The sequence below is a fragment of the Scylla paramamosain genome, chromosome 4 (genome assembly GCF_035594125.1).
Source record: "Scylla paramamosain isolate STU-SP2022 chromosome 4, ASM3559412v1, whole genome shotgun sequence".
Lineage (NCBI taxonomy): Eukaryota > Metazoa > Arthropoda > Malacostraca > Decapoda > Portunidae > Scylla > Scylla paramamosain.
In genome coordinates, this window is record NC_087154.1 from 4132480 (window position 1) to 4156749 (window position 24270).

At 43.3% G+C, this 24270-nt stretch overlaps 3 protein-coding genes across 8 annotated transcripts in view; all 3 read right to left on the reverse strand.

Annotated features, from left to right (window-relative positions):
* Nucleotides 1-2194: 2194 nt before the first annotated feature.
* Nucleotides 2195-12068, reverse strand: LOC135098795 (clumping factor B-like). Of its 3 annotated transcripts, XM_064001202.1 has the most exons (5): nucleotides 11673-11829; nucleotides 8561-10332; nucleotides 4511-4735; nucleotides 3938-4047; nucleotides 2195-3407 (listed from the first exon to the last, which is right to left on the reverse strand). In XM_064001202.1, exons 1-3 carry the CDS (start codon nucleotides 11690-11692, stop codon nucleotides 4677-4679), a joined length of 1851 nt encoding a protein of 616 aa, XP_063857272.1. In that variant the 5' UTR covers nucleotides 11693-11829; the 3' UTR covers nucleotides 2195-3407; nucleotides 3938-4047; nucleotides 4511-4676. The 3 variants fall into 3 exon arrangements, with proteins under 3 accessions (XP_063857272.1, XP_063857267.1, XP_063857263.1); XM_064001197.1 differs by lacking the exons at nucleotides 2195-3407; nucleotides 3938-4047; nucleotides 4511-4735; nucleotides 11673-11829 and adding an exon at nucleotides 11925-12068 and having other exon boundaries at nucleotides 8336-10332; XM_064001193.1 differs by lacking the exons at nucleotides 2195-3407; nucleotides 3938-4047; nucleotides 4511-4735 and having other exon boundaries at nucleotides 8336-10332.
* On the reverse strand, nucleotides 3193-4647 carry LOC135097605 (vitamin K epoxide reductase complex subunit 1-like protein 1). Its single transcript, XM_063999537.1, has 3 exons — nucleotides 4511-4647; nucleotides 3938-4047; nucleotides 3193-3407 (listed from the first exon to the last, which is right to left on the reverse strand). The coding sequence occupies exons 1-3, from the start codon at nucleotides 4645-4647 to the stop codon at nucleotides 3193-3195; spliced, it is 462 nt and encodes a 153-aa protein (XP_063855607.1).
* Nucleotides 12069-12329: 261 nt separating the features above from the next.
* The window catches only part of LOC135098826 (uncharacterized), a 64738-nt gene continuing 52797 nt past the window's right edge, over nucleotides 12330-24270 (reverse strand). For all 4 annotated transcript variants that reach the window (XM_064001241.1, XM_064001234.1, XM_064001230.1 and 1 more), the window contains exons 4-7: nucleotides 18313-18451; nucleotides 15833-16027; nucleotides 15323-15396; nucleotides 12330-13562 (exon numbers count right to left, since the gene is read on the reverse strand). In XM_064001241.1, coding sequence (XP_063857311.1) covers nucleotides 13407-13562; nucleotides 15323-15396; nucleotides 15833-16027; nucleotides 18313-18451 — 564 coding nt within the window. In that variant the 3' untranslated portion in view covers nucleotides 12330-13406. The remainder of the gene's footprint in view (nucleotides 13563-15322; nucleotides 15397-15832; nucleotides 16028-18312; nucleotides 18452-24270) is intronic.

Sequence of the window (24270 nt, forward strand, 5' to 3'; positions counted from 1 at the left end):
GCTCATTGTTTAACTACCTCTACAATTACTTAAAACTTCATAGCATTGAGTCATTCCTGTTTTTGCTTCATCACTGTTTTACTGTAACCAGATATTGGAAATCTCATCACGAGTGATCAATGTAGTGCCACTACAGATACCTTTTAAGCTTTCTATATCATTAAACCCTGTATTTCCAAGATGCATCATGTGTTACAGAACAGATCACCTCGCAATGCATCTTGAATTAGATTAATATGTACTGATATGAATTGAGGACTACCTGTACACCACAACCATGACCACACTGCCCGTGAACTGAGTGGGTGGGTCCAACTCAAGAAAATACAAGTATCAGTTTACAAGTATAAGAAAATATATTGCCCAGGGAAATGGGCTACATCTCTACCCAAATGAACTACATACTTATGAAGGAAATGTCTACACAAGTAGCTGCATAACATCCTGCATCCTTACTTGGCTTATGTCATGGTGGGGAAGACTCAAGTGGTGGCAGACCCTCCATTCCCAAACACCACCACGGTCATGACCTGCTGTCACAGAGACGGACGGTTCTCACACGCTGACTGGCTACGGACATCCTGGGTGACATCGTCACCCAAGCAACTACAGGTACACTTAAGTTCACACAATAGTAGGTAGTGTTTGAACATCAACATCCTAAGGGGAGTTTCATGGCAATGAATCTATAGGCACAGTAAAACCTCCCTTTACTGAGCACATTGAAATATTCAATACTTATATGGCATTGCTCTCAGAAAGTGGCTATTTTGTGACTAATATCTTAGGAGACTAAGCACAAGCCCAGGTACAACCTATACATGTGATTGCTGATAGTTGATGTAACAGTCCTGGCTGCTAAACTTCACCATGTTACAATTTCAAATAATCATAACCATTAAATGTGTGTGCAAACCAAAACAATGTGTGTGTAATTCACTCACAGCCTTGAGGATCACTTGCTGGACTCGTGACCACCAGCTATTGCCCTCCCAGGAGGAACACAACTCATGTGAGCCAGTCTGTGGGTGAGACTGAGACCTTCCACACAACACACATCCCCTGCTCTTCCTCAGGGAGGACAGTATCTGCTACAGCAACCTGAGCACAGGTTACAACAAGCAAAAATGTTACCACGGAACTAGCGAGCAGTGTGTGTGTGTGTGTGTGTGTGTGTGTGTGTGTGTGTGTGTGTGTGTGTGTGTGTGTGTGTGTGTGTGTGTGTGTGTACACATGCCCATACATAGGCACAGCACTAGCAGGCAGGTCTTACAAGCTTGATATGTACACAATGGAGCAACATTGTTATATTTTCATCACACTCAAACTCAAGAAATGTCACAGTAATTAATTTAACACTACTACACAGAAACACCTGCTGTGGCCAACAGACGCTTTGTAGTGCTTAAAATTAATATCTACCATAACACATTGTAATCTACGGTGCAGAACACAAACCACCCTCGAGTAAGGATCACACCAGTCAGCATCTAGAATAGCTTCCACCTGTACTGTCACTCCATCACATCAATAAACCAACTCTTGTTATTCTTTTTAGTGGCTGCATTTTTCAAGTTAGGAAAGAATTGTAAAATCACTTTCTTTCCCTGTATCTTATGCAAAGTTGTTAAGATTGCAGTGTTCATGAAATGTACCCTGCCTCCAATCATCTAATAACATACACATACAGCTACAGGAAACAAATCTGAATACCACTGAGATGCTCCCTACAGTAGTGAAGCAATCAATGCAGTGATAAAAACCGAGTTATCTCATACCTCAACCTGAAAAGTGCCCATATCATCTGTGCCTTAAACATGAACCAGAAATGTCTGTATTAAGTAAAATTCCTACTAATGCTCAAGAGAGTTCTGATTTTGTTGCCTGTGCTTAAAAACTCTCTTCAGGAATGCAGTAACATCTCAAGAAGGGCACCTATCCATGAATATCTGAGCTGTTATCCACTCAACTTGGCAGCAAGCCCAAGTCCAAGGAACAATTCAAGGGTTAAGAATGGGCCAGTTCAGATTCAGCTCAGGTTCAGCAGACCTTCAAACTCTAGGTGCATTTTTTTTTTTTTTTTTTTTTTGGGGGGGGAGGGGATGAAAGGTGGCTTGCCTCACTCCTGAAGGGAGAACATTTCAGTTCTCATTTGTAAATTAAGCTCAAGATACACTAAGAAGGCAGGGTAACCTGTATATGAGAAGGTTGCACACTGCATTCAAACATGAACTCCATCTTACAGAGTTGGAAAGCTGGAGCATGACCAACACATAAGGTTGGCACAAGTGATTGAGGCAGGCAAGCAGAATTGCACACTGGGCTCATTCTAGCCAGCGGCAGAGTTATTCTGAAGACTTAATCTGGACAACTTCTGTGCTCCATGAGCTTTCCTAAAAGGTGCGTCTTCACATATATATTAATATATATATATTAATCAACTGTGGAAAAAATGTGTCCATTATGGAGGAAAGCATCAGAAATCCTGAAGCTGCAGAATAAGTTGTACATAACCAATGTACCTTAACATTCTGGTCATGTCTGCTTAACAAAATGCACCATACGGAACGAATCACCATTGCATCTCAAGGTTCAACGATATTCATTGAAGAAAATTAAAGAAACTTAGAAGGAGGCCTGTACTACTGTTGAAATGTGATACTGTGTACTGCTTCACATGGTTGCTTTCCTCTTCAAACAACCGGACAATTGCCAAATTTGGTGAAGAAAGAGTTAAGAATGAGTAACTCAAAACATACTAGTCAATAGGTCTTAGGAGTCAGACAAGCTAGGGGAAGAATGGTCAACCTTCAAAACTATTTCCTTAATGCTATTTCTCATGTCTGTCCAATGAAGAGAGGCTTTACTCTAAACAAGTGTGTACTTCAACCACTACCCTACCCTGGATCTCAATGGGGATCACAAATAACTGGCTCTTCTTAAACATCCTTTAAAGGTCTACCCTTAATATAGATACCTAGTACAACCTTAACATAGCCATCATATACTAGGACAATATCACTTTTATTCTAATAAATGCATCTACCTTTCCTCTGCTACTATGCATATACATATAATTTCTTTAATACTTTTACTTAAATTCCCTCCTAATAACACTACTAAAGTTCTCTCCTAAAATGTATATCACTATAACATTGCTTGCAAAGTCCTGCCTTCCCTTTCTTGTGTGCATTACTTGGACTTGACCTTCACCATTCTCTGCAGGACTGAGACACGTTTGAAGGCCAGCAGTGTCAGCAGTATATTAACAATGTATGTGCTGACACAGATAACACAAAAGTCCCTGAGCACAAAGTAAAGGAGGTAGGCCAAATAGATACTCATTAAATTTGATGAAGCAATTAGACCTAGCTGGATTTTTGCCACTTTTAGTGTCTTGGCTTCACCTGAAATGGAAAAGAATCACCATACAGTGAATGACCTTCAGCTTATCTTTCTTTAATTTTATCTCGTTTCTTTAATTCAGTAACTTTTATGTACCAATTTTCAAGTATTCCATATGGGCTAGAGTTAGTTTATTCTCAAATTTCACCTCTTTTTTGTCAAAACTTTGATAAGAAATGCTAGACAGTAAGACAGACCTGGTGTTGCTAATAAAACACTGCAAATCCAGTTGTTTTGTAGCAACAATCAATAACCCAATTCTAATACTGTACTAAACTTACTTCAATGCACAACACTTTCTTCACTGCACAATCACTCCATTCACCTACACAATCTTCACAGCATTCAACAATGATGTACATCATAAAAATTTCATACAAAATGAGATCCATATTATGAATTAAGGCAATACTATCCTCTCCTAAAGCTGGGTAATCAAGGTACTCTGGGATAATTTGCTAACTTTAATAAAGTATCAGATCAAACCTTTAATAACAACTACTTTCTACAAACATTCATAAAGTATTCTTACCCAGAATGATTACAATGCAGTAGAAGATGATACCAAATATACTGTTGGGTTGGTTGAGGAAGTGGTCTTCACCAAACAGCTGTCCGATGAGGCCAAACCCTCGGCCATACCTGAACAAGAACAGCAATGAGCTTACCACGCAGTGAAGTGGAGTAGATTATTCACTCCTGCACATTCCCTAAACAAGTTCCTATGTTGGGTGCCTCAATTCATGTAGAATGACAATCAATAAAGTCAGAGGACACTTTCTTATTATGTCCAAAATAAAGCAACAAATACTAAACAATGAGGCAGATAGGGATATGTACTGGGAGAAGATGAAGACAAAACTTAAGCAACGCCTTTCTCCAACAGCCAAGACGTGACTCGATCAGATGCTGTTCCATGCAGGTTTGGACTATATTTTCAAAACACCAGACGGTAAAATTAGTAGTTAAACCCTTCAAGCATCTGCAGTCTTATTACTATCCTGTAAAAACCATAATTGCTGAAACAGAGCGAGTGCCACCTCAATGTCAGCACTGAGAGGTCAAGCCGAGTCAAGGTGAACAGAAGTAGCAGCGACTCACTCACCTGGACGTGAACACCTTGGAGCAGGAGATGGAAGAACTGATATCACACATGGCCTGGTAGCTCTTGTTGCTCTCCTTGGCTACCTCCACGTGCAGGGCGTAGGTGGACAGCATGATGCCCACGCAGGCGATGGCCATCATGCCGTAGCGGATCTTCTGGCAGGTCTTCACGAGCCCTTGCTGACCCATTGCTGTAGAGTTGCGGCTGGTGCTGCCCGGCTCACTGCTGCAAAGGAAGGCTCGTGGTGTGGCTGTGGTCCGGGTGTGGCAGTGGAGGTGTGAGTGTTGTAGTGGTGTGGTGCCAGCGCCGCCCAGTCCACCAGTCCACCTGTCACTGGGCCGTCAGCCACTCAGCATTGTTTGGATCGCTTCGACACCAGAATGCACCCCGGCCCAGACTGACTTATCCCAGACTAACCTAGTTTGCTTGCTGATTTACTTCACAGCATGCTTCTCTTATATAAAACCTGGTCAAACCTCTTCAATCTCTCATCTCTAAAATCGGGCTCATGATCGAGCTTATGAGAAGAGTTTTCCCTTTCAACCCAGACTAACGATTTACTCGCCTATTTACTTCATTCATAGCATATTTTTCTAACAAAACCTGGCCTGGTACGATTTCCTTTTCCTCTTCAATCTCTCGTCTCTAAAATCACGCTTATAAGAAGAGTTTTCCTTTTCCTTTTCATTAGCCGCAGGTAAAAAAAAAATGAGATACTTATCGTTGAATCATCATCGTCAAACTACCATCAAATAGTTAGATGACTTGCGGCTCTCCAAGTGAGATCACTGTTGTATTTAGTTTCATGCATATCATTTATTGAAAACTAATTATGGGTTCACTACCTTTTAGTATACCAGATGAGGCACTTTTCTTTTTTCTTCAAATCAAAACATATTCTAGCTGTTGTCCATGCATGCGCTGGTTGGTGCAGTGTGATTAACTAGTTTGGTCTACGGTAATTAAAGGTGCGTGTGGACTGGACCACTACCAAGGTTCATATATTACTATACATTCTTTGTCATTATGGCCAATACCTGTGATCCTGGCTGGTCCTGTCTCTGCCACCTGGTTGGTTCTTCTGATGGGATACCCCTTCAACCACCACTGAATCAGAAGTCATTCTTTCAAGAGTTTGAATGTCACTATTACCTTAATTTCCCGTATTACGTTTGATTTAAGCTGAGTACAACTTCATTAATTATCACCTAATATTCTATTTTATTTATTTTTATTTATTTACTTATTTATTTTATTTATTTATTTATTTTATTTATTTATTTTGTTGTTGTTGCCTTAATTACGAAAAATCTTGATAGTGCGAGAGATAGACGAGAGATTACATGAACAGATAAGCAATTACATGAACAAAGTGTATCCTCAAAGAAGATAAAGCATTTTTTCTTCTTATCTCTCCTGATACACCCTGTCAGAGGAGGTGGACCAGACACAGAGACAGCTAACAAACGGAAAAGCAATCTTGTTGCCTAGGATAAGGTTTCCAATACACACATTCCGTTATTACAGTCTATCTATATACCAGGCCGAAGTCAAGGGGGCGGCCATGTACGGATGGAATGGTGGGAAAATTATTGATCGCACAAGTGAAACCAATGACAATACTTCTGAGTTTGGAATGCGTGAATCTTCTTGCACCGTCTGAAAACTTAAAAGGCGACACCAAACAAATGAGTACAAGAAACATTTATTGTTGTTCCATTTATTCGAAGCATCATAAGGCATACCAGTAATATGTAATACACATTATGATTAAGTATGATTTCAAATAGTACAGCAGTTTGAGTAATCTTTAAAATCCACGTGGAAGCAAGCAGGAGAGATTCATCAGTATACATGACCTTCCCCCAGGCTGAATACCGAGCCACCGATCCAGATTTAACTGCGTGAGTGTTTTTCCACTGATCAACATCAAGATATTATCCATTACCATTAACCTATTACCTATTATTTTTCTCCTGTAAGATAAAGATTCTTCCCATTTCAATCTTCGTTGGCTGTGGCACCATTGTATGCGTGTGGGATTCATGATCGGCATAGTGGATTCATGGCTGGTATTGTTGATGGGGGGTTAAGCCAATACCGCGTCACTCTGGCTTTTCATTTTGATGGATGAACACATTTAATTCTATTCCTTTCAGTGGACTGGCCTGATACGGTTGTTTCAAGTCTACTGATTACTGCGTAGAAAACACAGACAAGCTCCACTGCTTTTTACTGACCGCCAAAACAAGTTAATCCTATAGCGGGCTGTGAATAAACTAGCGCAGGTAATGAATTCCCTGGTGTGCCTTTATTGCCGTTATTAATTAAAAGTTGTCCTTAATAAAATTACGAAAGTTAACAGAATCATTACGAAAAACTTGTCACGACGTACACTTGAGCTCCGATACTGCCTCGTGAACCTCCGGCAAGTCCTCAAATACCTTCAGTTTTCAGACAAGCGTCAGCTGTAGCATGCTGCCAGTTTGGTTGTTTGGTGGTGCTGTCCACGTTTTACAATGACTTTAAAGCAGTATCCACGATCGACATTGGATAATTAGTATCAGTACAATATTATGCCTTTATTTTGTATATAAAAAAGTTCTGTTGTAGAAGCCGTTTCTTTTCAGTGTTGAAATTTCCTGAATTTTCAAAATATTTCACAATGTTGCGATGCTATCGATCTTCAAAAATAACTGTCTTTAAAACAACAAATAAGCAGAAAAACTGTATATAGGCTCTTACTGAAGACCCGTGTGTATTACCTGGAGGGTATGCTGTAGTACATGATAATACTGGTTTGGTAGGCCACAGCCCATGGTGGCACTATATATGCCGATAACGAAGTTTTGTCAGATACATACTAAAATTCGGCAATTATGTCATACATCCTGTTGTTGCTGAGAGAAATGAGGTCCCTTTCCCCGACCTTGGCGCGTGACTGGACGAGTATAGTATACTCCCTGCCACAGCAGGCTCAGTAATGCAGGGTTTTCCAGTAACAACGAAAGTGACCTTGGCTTAGAAGTGAAAGGAGCAGCAGGCCGGCAGACGAAACCTCCCGCAAAGCAAAAGCGTATATTCGCTATTCTTGCATTCCACCACTTCGCTTTTACTTGAAGTAATGACACACTGATCTGATCCAAGCCAAGAGAAACTTAAGAGCAAAAGAGTGGGGTTGGTATCTAGCCATGGAATTCACAGGAACGCAAGATATGAACGGTGCTGATCAAGTCACACGCGAAGGAAAAGAAATAGTCAGCCGGGTTCCTTCAGCGGGAAGACAATAGAGCACTGATTCTCAACCAGGGGTAAATTTACTCCTTGGTGGTAAAAAAAAAAAAAAAAAAAAAAAAAAAAGACATGGCGGGGGGGTTAAAAAATTGATGCACCTGATAAATGAATAATAATTCAATTTAATTTAATTTTATAAAATAGAGAGAATGGTGTGTGTGGGGGGGGGAGGTGGGGGCGTGCGTGAGGGAGAGGGAGGATGGGGAGGAAGGCAGTGTATGGAAGTATTTCCAAAGTGGTAATCGGAGAAATACATCAAGCCGTGAGGGTTAATGATGGAGGAAATATTGACACACACACACGGTGGTAAAACCAATATCACGAGCCGTTTATTCAATAATAATAAAAAAAAAAAAAAAAAACGCTGAACTAGTCAAGTCTCACAATATGTAAGTAACTGAAACAAATGTATCAATTTAAGTGTGTGGTGTGTCATGGAAGTCCCCCGCTCTGGAGCACCATGGCCCATGTAGGCTGATGACATTTGTCTATTAAGCTAAAATTTCGTCAATTCATGTAAATACGTACGTCTGCATACCAACCATACACATGCGCAGTACTAACTTTACTACACTGCATATTGCTCTATCTTAATAGCCAAATTCACCACATCACAAAGTAACACGGCAGCGTCAATCCTGCACAGCTCTCCACCTTCCTAGTGACTAGCGAGCCTTTACTTTTCAAACACGACCATGGAAAGAAAGTCACATATGGATCTGTACTGGCTGAATAGCTGCCGGAAGCGTGGGTTACCTTGCTCCAAGTTCCTGCCGACGTTGCTGATGCCCCGCTTGGTCCGCGACGCCCTTTCCGTCTCGCCTGCTTCGTCTGCAGCCCGCTTTCTTCGCCGCCTGAGCAGAACACACGCCTCGGCACCATTTGTCTGCCTCTTGACGATGTGGTGAACTTCAGGTTTCTCGAGGAGGGTTTCGAATCCCCCAAGCCTATTGACGAGTCGCCGCAGCTGCTCCAGTGATGCGATGTAACTCTTTTCCTCGTCACTAACTTGTCCGGAGTGCATTATGGTGTCGTAAATCTCTTCGTATGGAGTTGTGTCGTGTTCTGATATCGCGAAATTAAAGTTTTGTTCATATTCTGTGATAGCTTTGGGAACAGCGTTCAAGTTTGTGTTCAATGTATCGATGTCGCTGACACCTGGCGCGGTGTTCTCAAACCATCTGCTTGTCAGTTCCGTTGAATGCGTCGCTGGTTGCCTCTGTTCATCTTCCTTAGGGACTGGACCTTCGAATTCCTTGAAGACGTCATGTAATTCATTCCGGCCAATATAGTCCGCGTGTATTTCTCTCTTTCGTGCAATGGTTGGCGTATCATTGGCGAAGGATGGATCTTGTTGCATGTTAGACCCAAGCACGGGAGAAGTTTCCATCCTTGAGGCATACCTTCCATCACCCTCTGCAGCCTCTCCGTCATCAGCTGCACCGCCAAGGAAACATCCAATCTCATTGCAGGCCACCTCTCCGGGACTCTTGACAACTATCTCTTCTGGGACATTCTCACTCTTATCAGTTGGAGGACTCTGCTTTGCTTTATCAACATGGACATATTTTTCGCGCTGCTCCGCCTCACTTATCTTCACAGGCTTTTCATTCCTGTCATGTTTTGTCTCTCGTAAGGCGCCGTCACTCTTCTTTGGATTAGTTGGTAAGGTGAGGAAAGAAGCAAGGCTGGTGTCGTTGCTGTCCACATAAAAGTAGACATCATCATCGTCATCATCGTCGCTGTCTTCTTCATCAACGTCATCACTCCCATCATCTTCATCACTGTCATCATCGAGATATTTCAGGCTTAGCAGATATTCATCGTCCTCGTCCTCCATCTCCACCTCACTGCCCTCTTCTTCCTCGTCCTCATCCCTCCCAAGGTATGCTCTAAGACGTGCCCTTGAATCGTCACAATCCTCGTCGTCATGAGCACACTCGTCGCTGTCGTCCGTGTCCTCGTCTTCAGAATCTTGCAGGCATAAGTAAACACCGCCACCACCATCACTGCAGTTCTGAGCTCGGTTTCTGAGAACGTAATAGCTGTCCCAGTCCATCAACTCCTTAGCACTCTCCTCCCCACCGTTGTTGAGGTGAATGAAGTCTATTACGTCATCGCGTCCATGATCGTGCCCGTTATCTCTGTAGCCAGCGTGGTCGTAATAAGAGTATTCCTTATAGTGGCCGTGAGAGTTGTAACCAGAGCGAGAGTCGTGTTTATTCTCATGACCTTCGTCACTGGTGCTATCGCTGTAGTCACCGCGTATCATACCCTCGCCATCACCAGTAGATATGAACGATATGCTGCCAGTGGTCTTCCCAGCATGTCCATCAGTCCTGTCAGCCCCATCAGTTAAGTTCATCGCTAGTTCCCCTTTTGTTTCAGAACCGAGAGAAGAAACCGGGCCACGCCGCTGGTCCCCGGGCAGAGACACCGAAGATACGATAAGCGGGTGTTGCTCTGGGTCTCTCTCATCCCCGGGCAGCCTCGCACTCGTAGCCAAGGTGACCAAACACACGACTATCCTGGGAAGTGACGAATGAAGCCACATTTAAGACACAAAACAGAAGAAAGAAAAGGAAGTTGCAAGAAGCCAGTATGTTTACACGTAACAGTTCTCGTATAAATCATACCTACTTATATTAACTTGTCAGTTGTAATCCTTATGATACATTTAATCTATGTTCTTTAAAAGCTCGCTGTTGATTCGGCAGTAGCAAGCCGATTTACTGAGTCTATTTTCATTATTATCAATATATTTGAAAACCAATTTCTTCCTATTTCTCTTCAAATCTAACTTTATCAAGCTTGAAACCGTTATTGCTAATTCATAACCCTTAGGATTTTGTATATATCACCCTTGTTTTATACCTTGTCACTTAAATACCTCTATTAGATTCTCTCTCAATCTACGCCTTACTAAAGCATATAAACCTAAAAGCTTCATTCTCATCTCGTGAGGAATATTTCGCATCCCTTGTATCTTTTTACCTGTTCTCGTCTGTCCCGACCTTAAAGATCTACACTCCTCCCGTAAAGTGAGCCCCACGACCGCGATGTTGCGGTGCCGGTTTTTCAATCAATCAGAATCCTGTAATATAAGAATCAGAACTGTACGGTGTAGTCCAGATGCGGTCTGATCCAACGCCAAATATTACTTGATATTACACCAAGACTTCCAGTTTTAACGCTCCTGAAGATGAATCTTTATGCACGATTAGGTCTATCGATAACTTCTATATATTATTTTCTCTGACAGAAATTTGTGCTAACTTGAATTTTTGTCCCGCCCATTGATTTAACCAGAATTTAATTCCTTGTTGTGTACCTATTATGTACATTTATTCTATCATTTGTTGATAATAAATTGCATTCTCAATCTATCTATCCTCGAACTCATCAGCATCTGTCTGGAGGATATTTATATTGAAATCCGGTCAGGTTAACCTATTTATCGTCGTGTTGTCCGCATATTAATCAATATTGGACATAATTATAATTTCATTATCTAAATTACTGATGCATATATAAAGCAAATGGTTCTAAAACTTATCCCTTTGGCATCCCAATAATTACCTGTCCCCACTCGGATTTGCTACCGTTAATTGTAACGCTGTTGTCTATCACATAAACATGGTTTAATCCAAACTAGAAGTTCCTCATCTACCTCACGTGTCCTGATCTTGCTCACGAGCGTCAGTGGAGCAATTCAGCAAAAGAGACTGATGCACGTAACAAAGTTGACAATCTTGAGAGTGTGTTTACCAATTAGCACTATAGAAGACCAGTAGAAAAAAAAAAACGAACAAAATGATGGACGTGCGGCTATTTGCAGGACACATAACTTGTAGTGCCGACAACTCACCAGGAGGCAGCTTGGGCCATCTCGTCGCCGCCACCGCCACAGTCTCACTCTGACTGCCAGTTACAGTTCGCACGTGTCAGTATCATTTCACCCAACACACCCTGCACCTGCTCCCTCTGACCCTTCCCCGGCTTCCTCCGCGTCACATTCACATAACAATAACCAGAACAATGGTCCGCGCAACCGAGATTAATACGTGTCCGGCAGAATCAGAGCACGCAAGCGGATATGGAAGTCCATTGTTACACTCACCACCATATCATTATAGAGATAAGGGACAAATGGAGCAGGTAGTTGCATTGTTAATTGTTGCCTTTAGAGCCACCAGTTATTCAGTCTCTCTCTTTCATTGCAGATGGATGACTGCATCGCCAAGGTCTTCAGTCACCTCGCCTGGGTGTTGCCTTGAATGTTAATGTTCCTGCTTCGACTGCGTAAGAGGATGTGTGGAAGGCTGTGATGGCTGCCTGACAGATCCTGTTGTCCGAGATTCGAACTCATTGTTTCGAACTTAAGGGATGTGTCGAGCCTCCAGGGCTGAGTGATTAATACTTCACCGCCACAGCACTAGAGTCTGTGTGTGTGTGTGTGTGTGTGTGTGTGTGTGTGTGTGTCATGAACCGTAACTTGAACTGAAGGAAAACAATTCAAACAATATTCAAGTCCCTAGTAATTTTTATAAAACTATGATTAACTGTATAAAAGTAAAGCATATATTATCGAATTTAGACAGGACAACAGAGAAATCTAGAATAAGCCTCATGATTCGCTGCACAATCAGACCAGGTACACGTACAGGGGAGTTGGGGCCAGCACGCCGCCGCGCGCCGCTGCTACTGGCAGCTGCCGCAGCAGGCCTCGGGCGTCAGGGCCTGGCGGATTTGGTCGAGGGGACGCTGGGAAGGCAGGCTGTGCCACGCCCCTTGTTTCTTCCGCCAAGAGGTGGCACCCTCCTCTCCCGAGGAAGGTGTTCGTGCGGCCCTTCCATCAGCCTGATAGGGCGGGATCGCCCCGGGCACGTTTCACTTCCTCTCCCTAAACCATCACTTATTACAAGACTTTATTTATTAGTACAATTTGGTTTCCATGATACGTTCCAGCTACGTTTATGATAAATACAGATTATCATACACAGTGAGGACAAGTCGCGTGCGCGGCAAAGACTACGTAGTTACCGGCGCCAGCTAGTACGAGTACAACTAATGGCTACGCTGGAAGCTGTGGTCTTAATATTAATTTTTCTCAGGTAAGGTTTATTATGACAGACACTTTTACACTTTTGAGACATCAAACATCACCACCAGGCCTTTCTGACCCCATGCCCGCCGGCGGGGCGACGCCCCCATCCTGCTAACGGCGGGGGGTAGTGTGACATGCTTCGGAACACACACTTAAGGGACATAAGTTATGGTGTTATGACAATATTTTTTCGTCCATGAATTGGCAGAAAACTGTCCAGGTGAGGCGTGAGCGCGGCGGAGCGCGGCGATCAGTGCACACCCACGCTGGGCCTGACGTTGAACGCTCCATTTTGTTCCTGGAGTTCATTAATTTTGATTGCAAACCCATTCACAATTTTCGTGACCTTATGCTTGCTCAGAATGCACCAAATTTTGACGGCCACGTGGCAGCTGACATGGATTTAACAAACAGCACGGAAATCCGCAAAATTTCCGAGGCTTGAGGTCCCATGAGCCGAAGGGATGAGGTCCGCGAGGCGGTGCCGGGAGCGCCTTAGAACATGTACTGGCACACGAAGAAGTCCCTCTCCTTGCAGTCGTAGTTGTAGGCGCGGTAGGAGCTCTGGCCAAACAGTCCCATGCACTTGCCGGAGCCGGTGGGGACCTCCTCGTTCCAGGTGCTCTTGCTCATGTCGATGGGCACGCCAGCCTGTGGGACACCAGGAAGGACTTAGCAACACACACACACACACACACACACACACACACACACACACACACACCCATAAATGGTAAAAGGAACACAAAAACATCTCCGTAACTGAGAAGTTTCATATCAGCTATCAGTCAACACAACAGCACATTTCCTTGAGCCTCGCTGCCCGCTCGTCCCGCCATCCCGCCAGCACCAGCAGGAGGCGCTGCAGAATGAGGGCACAACAATGGTTGCACTGACTGTTCATGCATCAACATCAATTTAATCTACTGTGTGAACCTTTTAACTCTCTTGAAGTCATCGATATACAGTAAAAGCAGACACTGCTTTCCTTTAGGAAATGTGGTGCGGTGGTATCCAAGACACTTCATTGGTTGTTCCTCACAGATCAACACATGGTCAAATTTATATGTCCTTAGCATACCTCGCCCCGCCCACCAAGCCCTTCCGGCCTGCCACAACCCCGCCCTTCTCTGCTCCGTCCCGCCCCGCCCCTCGCCGGGAAAGCGAAGATGGTGCCCCGCTGTGTTTTGGTCTAAGGAAGAAACGCGTCCGCTCATTTGCATAATGTAAATAATGGTGGTGAGCGACGCCTTACGTCACCATTCTAGTTAACCGAAGCATTATGGGAACGTCACGAACGACAACGGACATTGCCGCCAGCCAGCTGCGGGCGGCGGCACGACGTCTTCTTTCGAGGAGACGCGCCTGCCTCTTGAGTACAGATCCTCAACTCAGGAACCCAAGTGATAGCCCGCAGCCCTTGTGGCATCCCTGCGCGCCCGTCCCACACACAGCCGAGGTAGTGGAGACTATTCAGTGCCCGGAGTTTCATGTACTGTATGAATGTGTAATTAGCAGGCCAGTAAGTAATGTCACAAAAACTCTTATAATTGTGTTTTATCGTATATCAGCCAAATTATTTGCATCCCGAACAAAAAGCTCGTTAGAGAGATATAAACTGCAAAAAATAATTATAATAATGAATTAATAAACAGAATAAAAATATCGAGGCGAGGGAGCCGTGAGAGACGTGAAGGAACGGGAAGGCTGAAGCACGGCGTATTAATGCTGCGGCCTCCGCCAGGTGACTCGGGAGACGCGCGAGCAGCGGTGACCTCCCTCACGCCCACTTGTTGCATCCCGCGGCAAGATCAAACATGTTTCCTTAACCAGTAGTTGGCAGTGGTGCAAGAGTCATGAACTCATCGTTACCATAATAATGTACGCACCCCTTCGCTTCCCTTAGGCTCTCAGATTGTAGCCCCATGATCTGCATCGTTTCTACGTATCGCGGCAGTAAATTTATGCATCTCTCTGTGCGCGAGTAAGAATTTAATTTCCATACTGTTCATCTCTCTCTCTCTCTCTCTCTCTCTCTCTCTCTCTCTCTCTCTCTCTCTCTCTCTCTCTCTCTCTCTCTCCGGGAGGATGAAACATGCTATCCAACGCCACTACCATCCTCCCCCTACCACCTCTGTCATTACCACCAGTGTCACCACCCTCACAAGAAAGGGCGCGACGCAGTAGGGCAGTACACACAAGTGACAGAGTACAAACACACACACACACACACACACACACACACACATACAGCTGCATTTTTCAAGATTCTCACGCCGCCGAGTGACGAACAAGAAAACAAAAGACGCATTGGTGTAAAAGTTACGTTACCGGAACTATGCGCTGCCCCGCCCCGCCTGTCCCGCCCCGCCCCAAAAAAGAGGACACCGATGCATGCCCACGACACTCACCTGGGGGCCTGAAGTCCACACCCACGTTCCCTCGTCCTGCTTGGTGCCGCCCACCCACACGTACTCTGGCGGGTCTGTAATAATAGTAGCAGTTAAAGTAAAAAAAAAAAATAAATAAATAATAATAATAATAATAATAATAATAATAATAATAATAATAGTAGTAGTAGTAGTAGTAGTAGTAGTAGTAGTAGTAGTAGTAGTAGTAGTAGTTGCAGTATTTTAAGGTAGTAGAAGTATTAAAACAACAACAACAACAACAACAACACATATAAACACACACACACACACACACACACACACAGAGAGAGAGAGAGAGAGAGAGAGAGAGAGAGAGAGAGAGAGAGAGAGAGAGAGAGAGAGAGAGAAAACAGACAGATTGACAGATCCATCCATCCATCCATCCATCCATCCATCCAAACAGACAAAAAAAAAAAAAAAAAACGATCAAACAAGAACAAAACACTCCCCAACACAAAGCCACTCTCACACAGGCTGCTTCACACTCACCCTGGACACTGCCGAGGTATTCTCTCAGCACGGTGAGGTTACGTGGCGAGGCGAGGTCCCCACCCAGCCTGCCGCACTCCCTCCTCGCGTCCTCCCACCCCAGCATCTCCTCGGTGGACACGTGGAAGCATTCAGAGGAGATGCGGGTGAACGGCAACGGGCAGGTGGAGTAAGCGGCGGCTGATCCCCTAACAGCTGCATGAGGGAAAGATAAAATTAAGTGTTGTGCTTTTGTCTTAATTATTTTTACAACATAGACAGGAAGGAAAGCAAGTTGTACTGAGTATGTGTCCCTGTCTAATTCCTCGCTGTGTTTATTTGAATGTTTTGTCATATTTTCCTTGAGGTTGTAATTATAGTGTTTTCACTGTGTTAATCTCGCCGTATCTATTTGAATGCTTTGTCATGTTTTCATTAAAGTTGTCATCGTTTTATTTCACACGCACATACAATTGCCTGTAACATGGATTCTCTTGGATTTTTTTGTTTTTCTACATCTGTCTGTAGCTTTGGTGGTTAAGTGAATCGTGAACAGTTGGCGTTAAGAATAAGGCAAAAATAAAAAGGAACCATATCACAAGACGATGTCAAAGGAGTCGCAATTAGAAAATGAAGTAATTAGTAGATGAGGACGATTTAGTACATATACACCACACATGGTCAAAAGCGGCTTATGTAATGAACGGGAATATGCAACACTAGTATCATTCCATTAGATTAGCCTTTATATTTCTTGTACGCTGTTTCTTATACACTGATGATTTAGTCACACTTCCAGGCAAAATTCAGCAAGTATCTTTTTTCCTCTTTTCTTTATTACAGTAAAATCCCTCTCATCCGGCATTCGAGTATCCGGCAGCTTCAAGTATCCGGCATTTTTTCCCCGAGCCTTAAAATCAATAAAAAATCAATGTGTACTCATAAAATCGATTAAAATTCCCGCGCGAGGCATACTTTGTCCCCTCGCCACCAGAGCGCACTGCTTCGCGCCATCCGCGGCCCACTGCACTGTGTTTACTCAGTGACTCAGTCCCGCGTGTGCACTGTTTATAGCCTGACGCCTTCATCATGCCTAAAGTTGTAGAAAAGAGGAAGCGTGTTATGCTTACACTTAAGCAGCTGATTAAGATCAGCTGATCTTTGTTATGGTAAGATGCGTGAGTGTAGGGTGGTGATTGTGGGCATAATTTCACTTCTATTCAAGTATCCGGCATTATTCAAGTATCCGGCATGTCGGCGGTCCCATTGATGCCGGATAAGAGGGAGTTTACTGTATTTATGTAAGAGGCCAAGGCAACAAAAATTAAGAAAAGTAAAAAAAAGCCCACTGAGGCGCCAGTCCCCAGTGGTCAAAAACGATAGAAAATACAGGATAGGTGTCTTGAAATCTTCCTCATGAAAGAGTTCAAGCCATAAGAAGAAGGAAATGCAAAAGCAGGCAGGCATTTCCAGAGCTTACCATAAAAAGGAATGAATGATTGAGAATATGGTTAATTCTTGCATTAGAGAGATGGACAGGATAGTGGTGAGAGAAAGAAGAAAGTCTTGTGCAGCGAGGCCGCGGGAGGAGGGGAGACATGCAGTTAGCAAGATCAGAAGAGCAATTAGCATGAAAATAGCGTTAGAAGACAGCGAGCGATGCAACATTGTGGCGATGAGAAAGAGGCTGAGAACAGTCAGTTAGAGGAGCTCCTCCTCCTCCTCCTCCTCCCACACTTTTCAGCATCTCCCGTACTGCGCATGCGTGGTGGCTCTCGCATGATGGCTTGGTGCAGTAAGCTCTTAATACTTAAACTTTGTCCCTATATCATATTCCCAGCACAAATTAGTGTATCAGATTGAAAGACGAGATATCAAATTATTTTCTTGCTACACTTGGCAATATGATATAAGGCTGAATTTTGAGAGCTATGTGTGTTTGCTGCTGCTTGATTCCACCACAGGACTATCACCCGAATGCAGATGTAAATGGAGGTTGTGTAAGAGTGTGTCAAGGGCAAGATTAAGGGAAAGGCAACTAACGACAGACACCGAAAATAAGAAGTGAATAAAAAGGGAGCGTATTATAACACGGTAATATTAAGAGAATCGCAATCAAAGGGAGTGCTGAAAGGAACGAAAATAAAAGGAAGAATGTTTGAAAAATGAGGCGTGTTAAATAATGGGAAAATTACACCACGCAGGCAACTAAGTGAAACACATACGCAACACTGATATAGCTAATCATTCCACAAAAATTTACTACACACATTTTCAAGACGTTTTTCTTGTATTCCTAATTGAACTGCGTTAAGACAAGGCGTGTATTTTCTGACTAAAAGCACGGAAACACCTTTAAAAACCTAAACAACTTCCACCGTAATCTGTTAAAAGTACTCGAGGTAGGACGCACAAACACTTTATTCCACAAGATTGACCATAGCATGCTCTTTTATTATCCCACTCTTCTCCCTGTACTACATCAATCCCATCCCGCTCACCATCGTGTTCTTGGTCAGCCTGGTTCTGCATCTCAGGGCGGGACTGCTCCAGCATATCCAGCCGCGTGTTGAAAGTCTTCAGGCGACCCAGCTCCTCCATCACCGTGGACAGCTGAGACATGCACACGCCCATGTCCTCCTGCAACAAAGACAACGCATGTACTGGTGACTACGTGATTTTCCTAAGAGACCTCTATCTATGTAAAAGTGTGGTTTATATTTATAATGACTATTTTTTTCAGTTATTCCAATGAATCTACACGTTTATCTGCTTTTGTATACTTTTGTTTTTGTTTATGGCTCCTATATTTTTTTTTTCTGCTCTCGCCTATGATTTCTACATTTTTTTTCTTTTTTTTTTAGTTTTCGCTCATGTTTTCTGCATTTCTCTGTTTTCATCTATGATTTTTGCATTTTTTTTCTAGTTTTGCACATTGTTCCCACATTATTCACATTCTTTTCCTGTTTTGGCCCAAGTGTAGCATGCCACAAACCACTGACACTGCATGGACTCCCCCTGCGAATCAATCATCGTACTTTTCCTCCAAATCTTTCCTGGTAGTTTTCCAAATCCCTTCAGTGAGTTTCGGTCAAGAGGGCGACTACGTGAGTCTCTGTCCCTGTAATTGTACCTTAGGCTGAGCATCTTGAGTGTAGCATAGCATCGCTGTGCCACATTCACCTCGGGTACGCACAAAGAAGGCCTGAGGTTGGTGCTCGGGTCACGTGACGGTGTGTTTTGCAACGAGTCAATCAGGCGTGAGTTGATGCGAGGGTGCAGAGACGACTGACTGACTCTCTGTGGCTAAAAATAGACAGTGACGCAACGCATGCCTACAGGGGCCTAATGAATATCCGTTTTAACATGACCAGCAGTTGCCTGTAATTTTCCGCTTTTTTTCTCTTTTTCTTTCAGTTGTTCCTATTTGAAATCGCCACAGTAGATCCCCTGTCTCGTACTTGTCGCCATCGTCTTCTGCATATTCTGTCACACCGTTATCTACATGTCTTCCTTCGATAAATTCACGTGAAAGACAATTTGCATCAACATAAAGGACTGTCGGAGCAAATGAACTGATCCCCAAGTCTTCGTAAGCATTTTGAAACTGTAATCTTTACCACGCATTAAACCAAATTCTAGCTAACCAAACAAGGAGATTCAAGAAACTTTATAGCACATTATTACTTTCTTTCTTCATATACATATGCAACGAATAACCTGCTCATTGTATAAAGAGGAGGAAAAGACCAACCTATCTTGAACCTAAATTAAACCACCACTAGCTGACTAAATTATCTGAATCTGCCTCACAATCAACGTCTTGTCCTTGCCAGGACTCTAGAGGACAATACTACCGACTCCTGTGACTTTCAGAAGCAAAGGATAAACTAGAAAAGGATCGCCTTACGTCTCCAAGAAGCGAGATAACCACTGAATTGAGACGACACAAGGGAACTGTCATAGGCATGCAGGGAGAGGGAGGAGGGAGGGCAGTAAAAAGAAAACGAAAAGAAAAAAAAGTCGAAACTGTTTTAGATAACAATAATTGCTGACAAATCCTCCTTCACGAAAACAAGAAAGAGCCACTGAATTGAGACACAGAAGGAAGGAACGAGGCGTGTAGGTGAAGAAGTAACTGAAGAGAGGCCAGGCAGTTGTAAAACGAAGAACAAACAACTCAACAATAACAACTTCATTGCATCCATGTACTCCATTGAGACACACAGAAGGGAAGCTTGACGTGCAGGGATGAAGAAGGAGCGGCCGGACCAAGATTCAGTGGCAAAGAAAGCAAGGAAAGACAAATCTAACTTCAAATAGTAACCTAAGATTGGTTCAATAATCGGTCACGTGTGAGGCGAGGCTCTGCGTGGCGAGGCGGCGGGGGAGGCAGCGGCAGTGACAGCCTCAGGACAGAGACTTCCACTCATGTGCCACTATGCCTGACGTAAAGGAGCCACTTGATTCCCATTACTCTTACCGTGACTAATACAAACAAATTAGACTCCCAGGCATTTTCTCTGGACTCACTCAGTTACGCGCGTGTTTGGACTGTTTGATTTATCGGTGAGCAGTGGCCAGCGGTGCGCGAGGCGAAGCTGTTACGTACTTTCATTATCATCATTATCATCATCATCATCATCATCATCATCATCATCATCATCATCATCATCATTTAGTTTCATGTTCTTATTTTTCCTTACTGGGTTAGATGGTCATTTTTTTATTTTATTTTTTTTACGTTAGGCATTGTTATTCATGATTGAGTGATTGATTGATTGATTACAACAATTTTATCTTTGTCTCCTTAGAATTTACGATCATCATTGTTAATTGCTTTAGTAAATCACGCCCCATTTTAACTACTACACGCTTGAGGAACGCAGCCAACTCTCAGCTCTGGTCAAGGCCAACAAAAAAAGATTGGGAAAAAACACCAAAATATTTCCTCTCTCGGACACATTCCTCTGACGGATTTGATTCCGGGATGACCTTGCTACGAACGTAAATATAAACATTATTTTTTTTCATCATACTTTTGCATTGACTCATTATATTTATCACTGAATATAAACAGTAAGGCGTCAGTCATATAATACGCAATGGTTTATGAGAATTATCATTAACATTTCCACTCCCCTCCTTAAAAGTTAATGAAATTGTTTGGCGCAAAGTTAAGGACATACACATGAATGACACCACTGACGGCAAAAATAGTGAATGATGGAGCAGCTCAGACCTCTTAGTGCATATGATTTTTATTTCCCTTGAGTCAAGTCGTTTAGAATTTTCCCAATGACGCAGCAAGTGCCTTCCTATCATCGGCAATCAAAGAGTCTGATACGCACTGACAGAATTTAGACAAGGAAAAGAGCACAATTGACACAGCTGATGATGGCCTCTCGTCCCTCTATTTACAAGATGTATAACGTTACAGAAACACTATTTTCATGATTGATTGATTGAAGGATACGAGATTACAACAATTTTATATTCGTCTCCTTAGGATTTACGATCACCTTTGCTTATCGTTCAAGCAAATCACGCCACATTCTTACTACTGCTAAACTTTTGAAGAACGCGGCAGCAGCAACAACACTCACTGGCTTTATTTTGATCCGTCTTAACATAGTTTTCGTCAAGTGAATTAGTTCCCTGCGCAGCGGTTTCATTTTACCCACTTTGGCACAATGCCGTGAAGTGGATTAGTTTTATGGCGAATACAGTGATCTAAATATGCAAGCAGCGGCCACAAAATTATCAAAATATCACTCTTTATCTATCTTATTGCCTGCGTCACTTGAGGTTGTCCCTGGGTGAGAGACTAAAAGAGAGAGAGAGACATATTGTGCCGCCTCTCGACGCCTCTGTCTGAAGGCGAGTGAATGGCGTCGGTAAGGAAGCGTCCTCTTGGTGAGCCTCATCATCCAATCAAACTCAACTAAACTATGATATATAACCTTCATTTACTACAACGCCGTACATACTGACACCCGAGACCTGAGACTGACCCCGCGGCGCTTCCCCATCACAAAGAACCATATTCTGAAACACTTCTGCGCAGCACTACGACTTCTTTCAAGTCTCTAGTGGAAGCTACATGAGTTTTTAAAGGTGTTTTTTTTTTTTTCACGCTTCTGATGACAGATTAACAAGATTTCTACGTTAATAACAGAAGAAACACTCTTGAGAACCCGGTTAATCATCTCTGTGGCTTTTGAAAATCGTAGTGATGAAAGAGCAAAGCGTTTCAGAATACGGGCCGTGGAATGAGGGAAAGAGGAAGGGGAGATGCCAGGAGTTGGGATGAGGTTCTATAAACACATAGGGAAACACCTTGGCGATCTCTCAGTGTCAATCAAGAATCTTAGGGTGAGTTGATACTGGTAACCTTGTACGAACCATTGGATGATGATGATAATGATGATGATTAGAAGGAGGAGGAGGAGGAGAAGGAGGAGATGGAGGACTAATAGAAGGACGTCCAGCACAGCCATGTCTTTAGCACTGTACATAATTGTAACTTAGTGGTGGTAGTAGTAGTAGTAGTTGTAGTAGTAGTAGTAGTAGTAGTAGTAGTAGTAGTAGTAGTAGTAGTAGTAGTAGTAGTAGTAGTAGTAGTAGTAGTAGTTGTTGTTGTTGTTGTTGTTGTTGTTGTTGTTGTTTTTGTTGTTGTTGTTGTTGTTGTTGTCGTTGCTGTAGCAGCAGTAGTAGTAGTAGTAGTAGTAGTAGTAGTAGTAGTAGTAGTACCAGCAGTAGTAGTAGAAGTAGTAGTACCAGTAGTAGTAGTAGTAGCAGCAGCAGCAGCAGTAGTAGTAGTAGTAGTAGTAATAGACGTTGTTACTGTTACTGTTGATGTAGCTATTGCTGTTGGCGGTGTTGGCTGCGATGTTACAACAGCAGTAGGAGTAATAATGATAACAAAGATGATACTACTAATAACAATGATACGAATAATACAAACAAGAACAATAACAATAACTCAGCAACGCGGCACCTTCAGAAGTGATAAGAGGACACCACAGCTCCATCTCATGTCACTCACAACCTTCACGCTCTCAAGTCGTCCCACACCAGCATGACCTCTCCACACACCCCACCCTCTCCACCACCACCCCTTAACTCTCCCGCCCCTCCTGTACCTTCCCATCCTGCCCTCCTCCTCCAGCTACTGACCTCGCTATTTCAAGTCCCTCCCAGCAACTACACACACACACACACACACAGGCAGGCAGGCACGCACGCACACACGTCACTTTTAAATGGGTCCCAAACTCTTGGTCTTGTGATAGGAATGGAATGTGCGAGGGAAGGTGAAGGAATGGAGATAAGGAGGTAGGAAGGGAGGTGGAGGTGCAGGTAGACGGGGAGGGAGGGAGAGGGAAGGAGGGAGGGAGAGGGAACGGGGGTCTTGTGGTGATGGATTGAGAGACGAAAGTGGAGTGAGGGATGGTGGAGTGGAGTGGAGTGTGGAAAAGAGAGGCAGTGAAGTATATGGATGGAGGTGAAAGCGGATAAGGACCATAAGGATAAGGATGGATGGGTGAAGATGGACAGTATAATAACAATATAGCTTATGGATTTAGCTTAGTAATGGTGGAGATGGTGACCGTGGTGAGGGATTGTGCTGTGGTTGTAGTGGGCAAGGTGCAGGTATGGTAGATGTGGTAGAAGGTTTGGTGTTGGTAATGTGCGATGTTAGAGGCGCGGTAAGGGTGTGGTAGTGGTGGTGGTGGTGGTGGTGGTGACGCAATACCACTGAGGCGCAGGCACTCAGGTGATGCAAGGCAAAGGAAATAGAGATACTTCACACCACAAAGAGAGAGAGAGAGAGAGAGAGAGAGCACGCAATATTCAAGTCACACTCAATCTCACTACCAAGAAAATGTAAATACAAATAAAAGAAAACGGAAACACACTTCACCTCTATCTGCCACCTTGCCTTACTCCCTCCACGTCACGCTCGCCTTGAAATAACAACGATAAAAGAAATCAAACGCTTGCGAATATTGAAAACTGCATCCATATCGCTCTCAGTTTGTTTACCTTCACCGAGAGATCGAGAAACCAAGACACCGCGGCATAAACAAGGCTCTCCAGCAGACCTCTAGAAGCACTCCACCCGTCCACTCCCGCTGAAAATATTGGCCACGTCCGCTAGCGCCATTCGTCAAGCAGAAAACTCCACTGTTAACGTCTTTTAAACTCCGAGATCGCATTTTTTTTTTTTTTACATTTTTTTTTTTTTCTGCTTGGTAACATTTCAAATAGTCACCAGGACACATTTTCTTTACCACAGTCACTTCAATAATTCTGTGACCTAAAACATGACAAAATCAACCGTCTGTTCTTTCCTTTCCTATATGTTCTTGCCAACATTTTTTTTAAACGGTGTAAAGTTAAAGAACGAACGTAATAGCAAAACTATTCGCTCTAGTGGAAATTCTTAGGAGTTT

Excerpts from the sequence above, each read along its gene's own strand:
- LOC135097605 (XM_063999537.1), bottom strand. The coding sequence starts at position 4,647 with ATGGCCATCGCCTGCGTGGGCATCATGCTGTCCACCTACGCCCTGCAC. Across the intron at positions 4,048-4,510 it reads TCCAAGGTGTTCACGTCCAG|GTATGGCCGAGGGTTTGGCC; the intron begins GTGAGTGAGTCG and ends GTTCTTGTTCAG. Across the intron at positions 3,408-3,937 it reads CTGCATTGTAATCATTCTGG|GTGAAGCCAAGACACTAAAA; the intron begins GTAAGAATACTT and ends TTTCCATTTCAG.
- LOC135098795 (XM_064001193.1), bottom strand. The coding sequence starts at position 11,692 with ATGGCCCAAGCTGCCTCCTG. Across the intron at positions 10,333-11,672 it reads ATGGCCCAAGCTGCCTCCTG|GATAGTCGTGTGTTTGGTCA; the intron begins GTGAGTTGTCGG and ends GTCACTTCCCAG.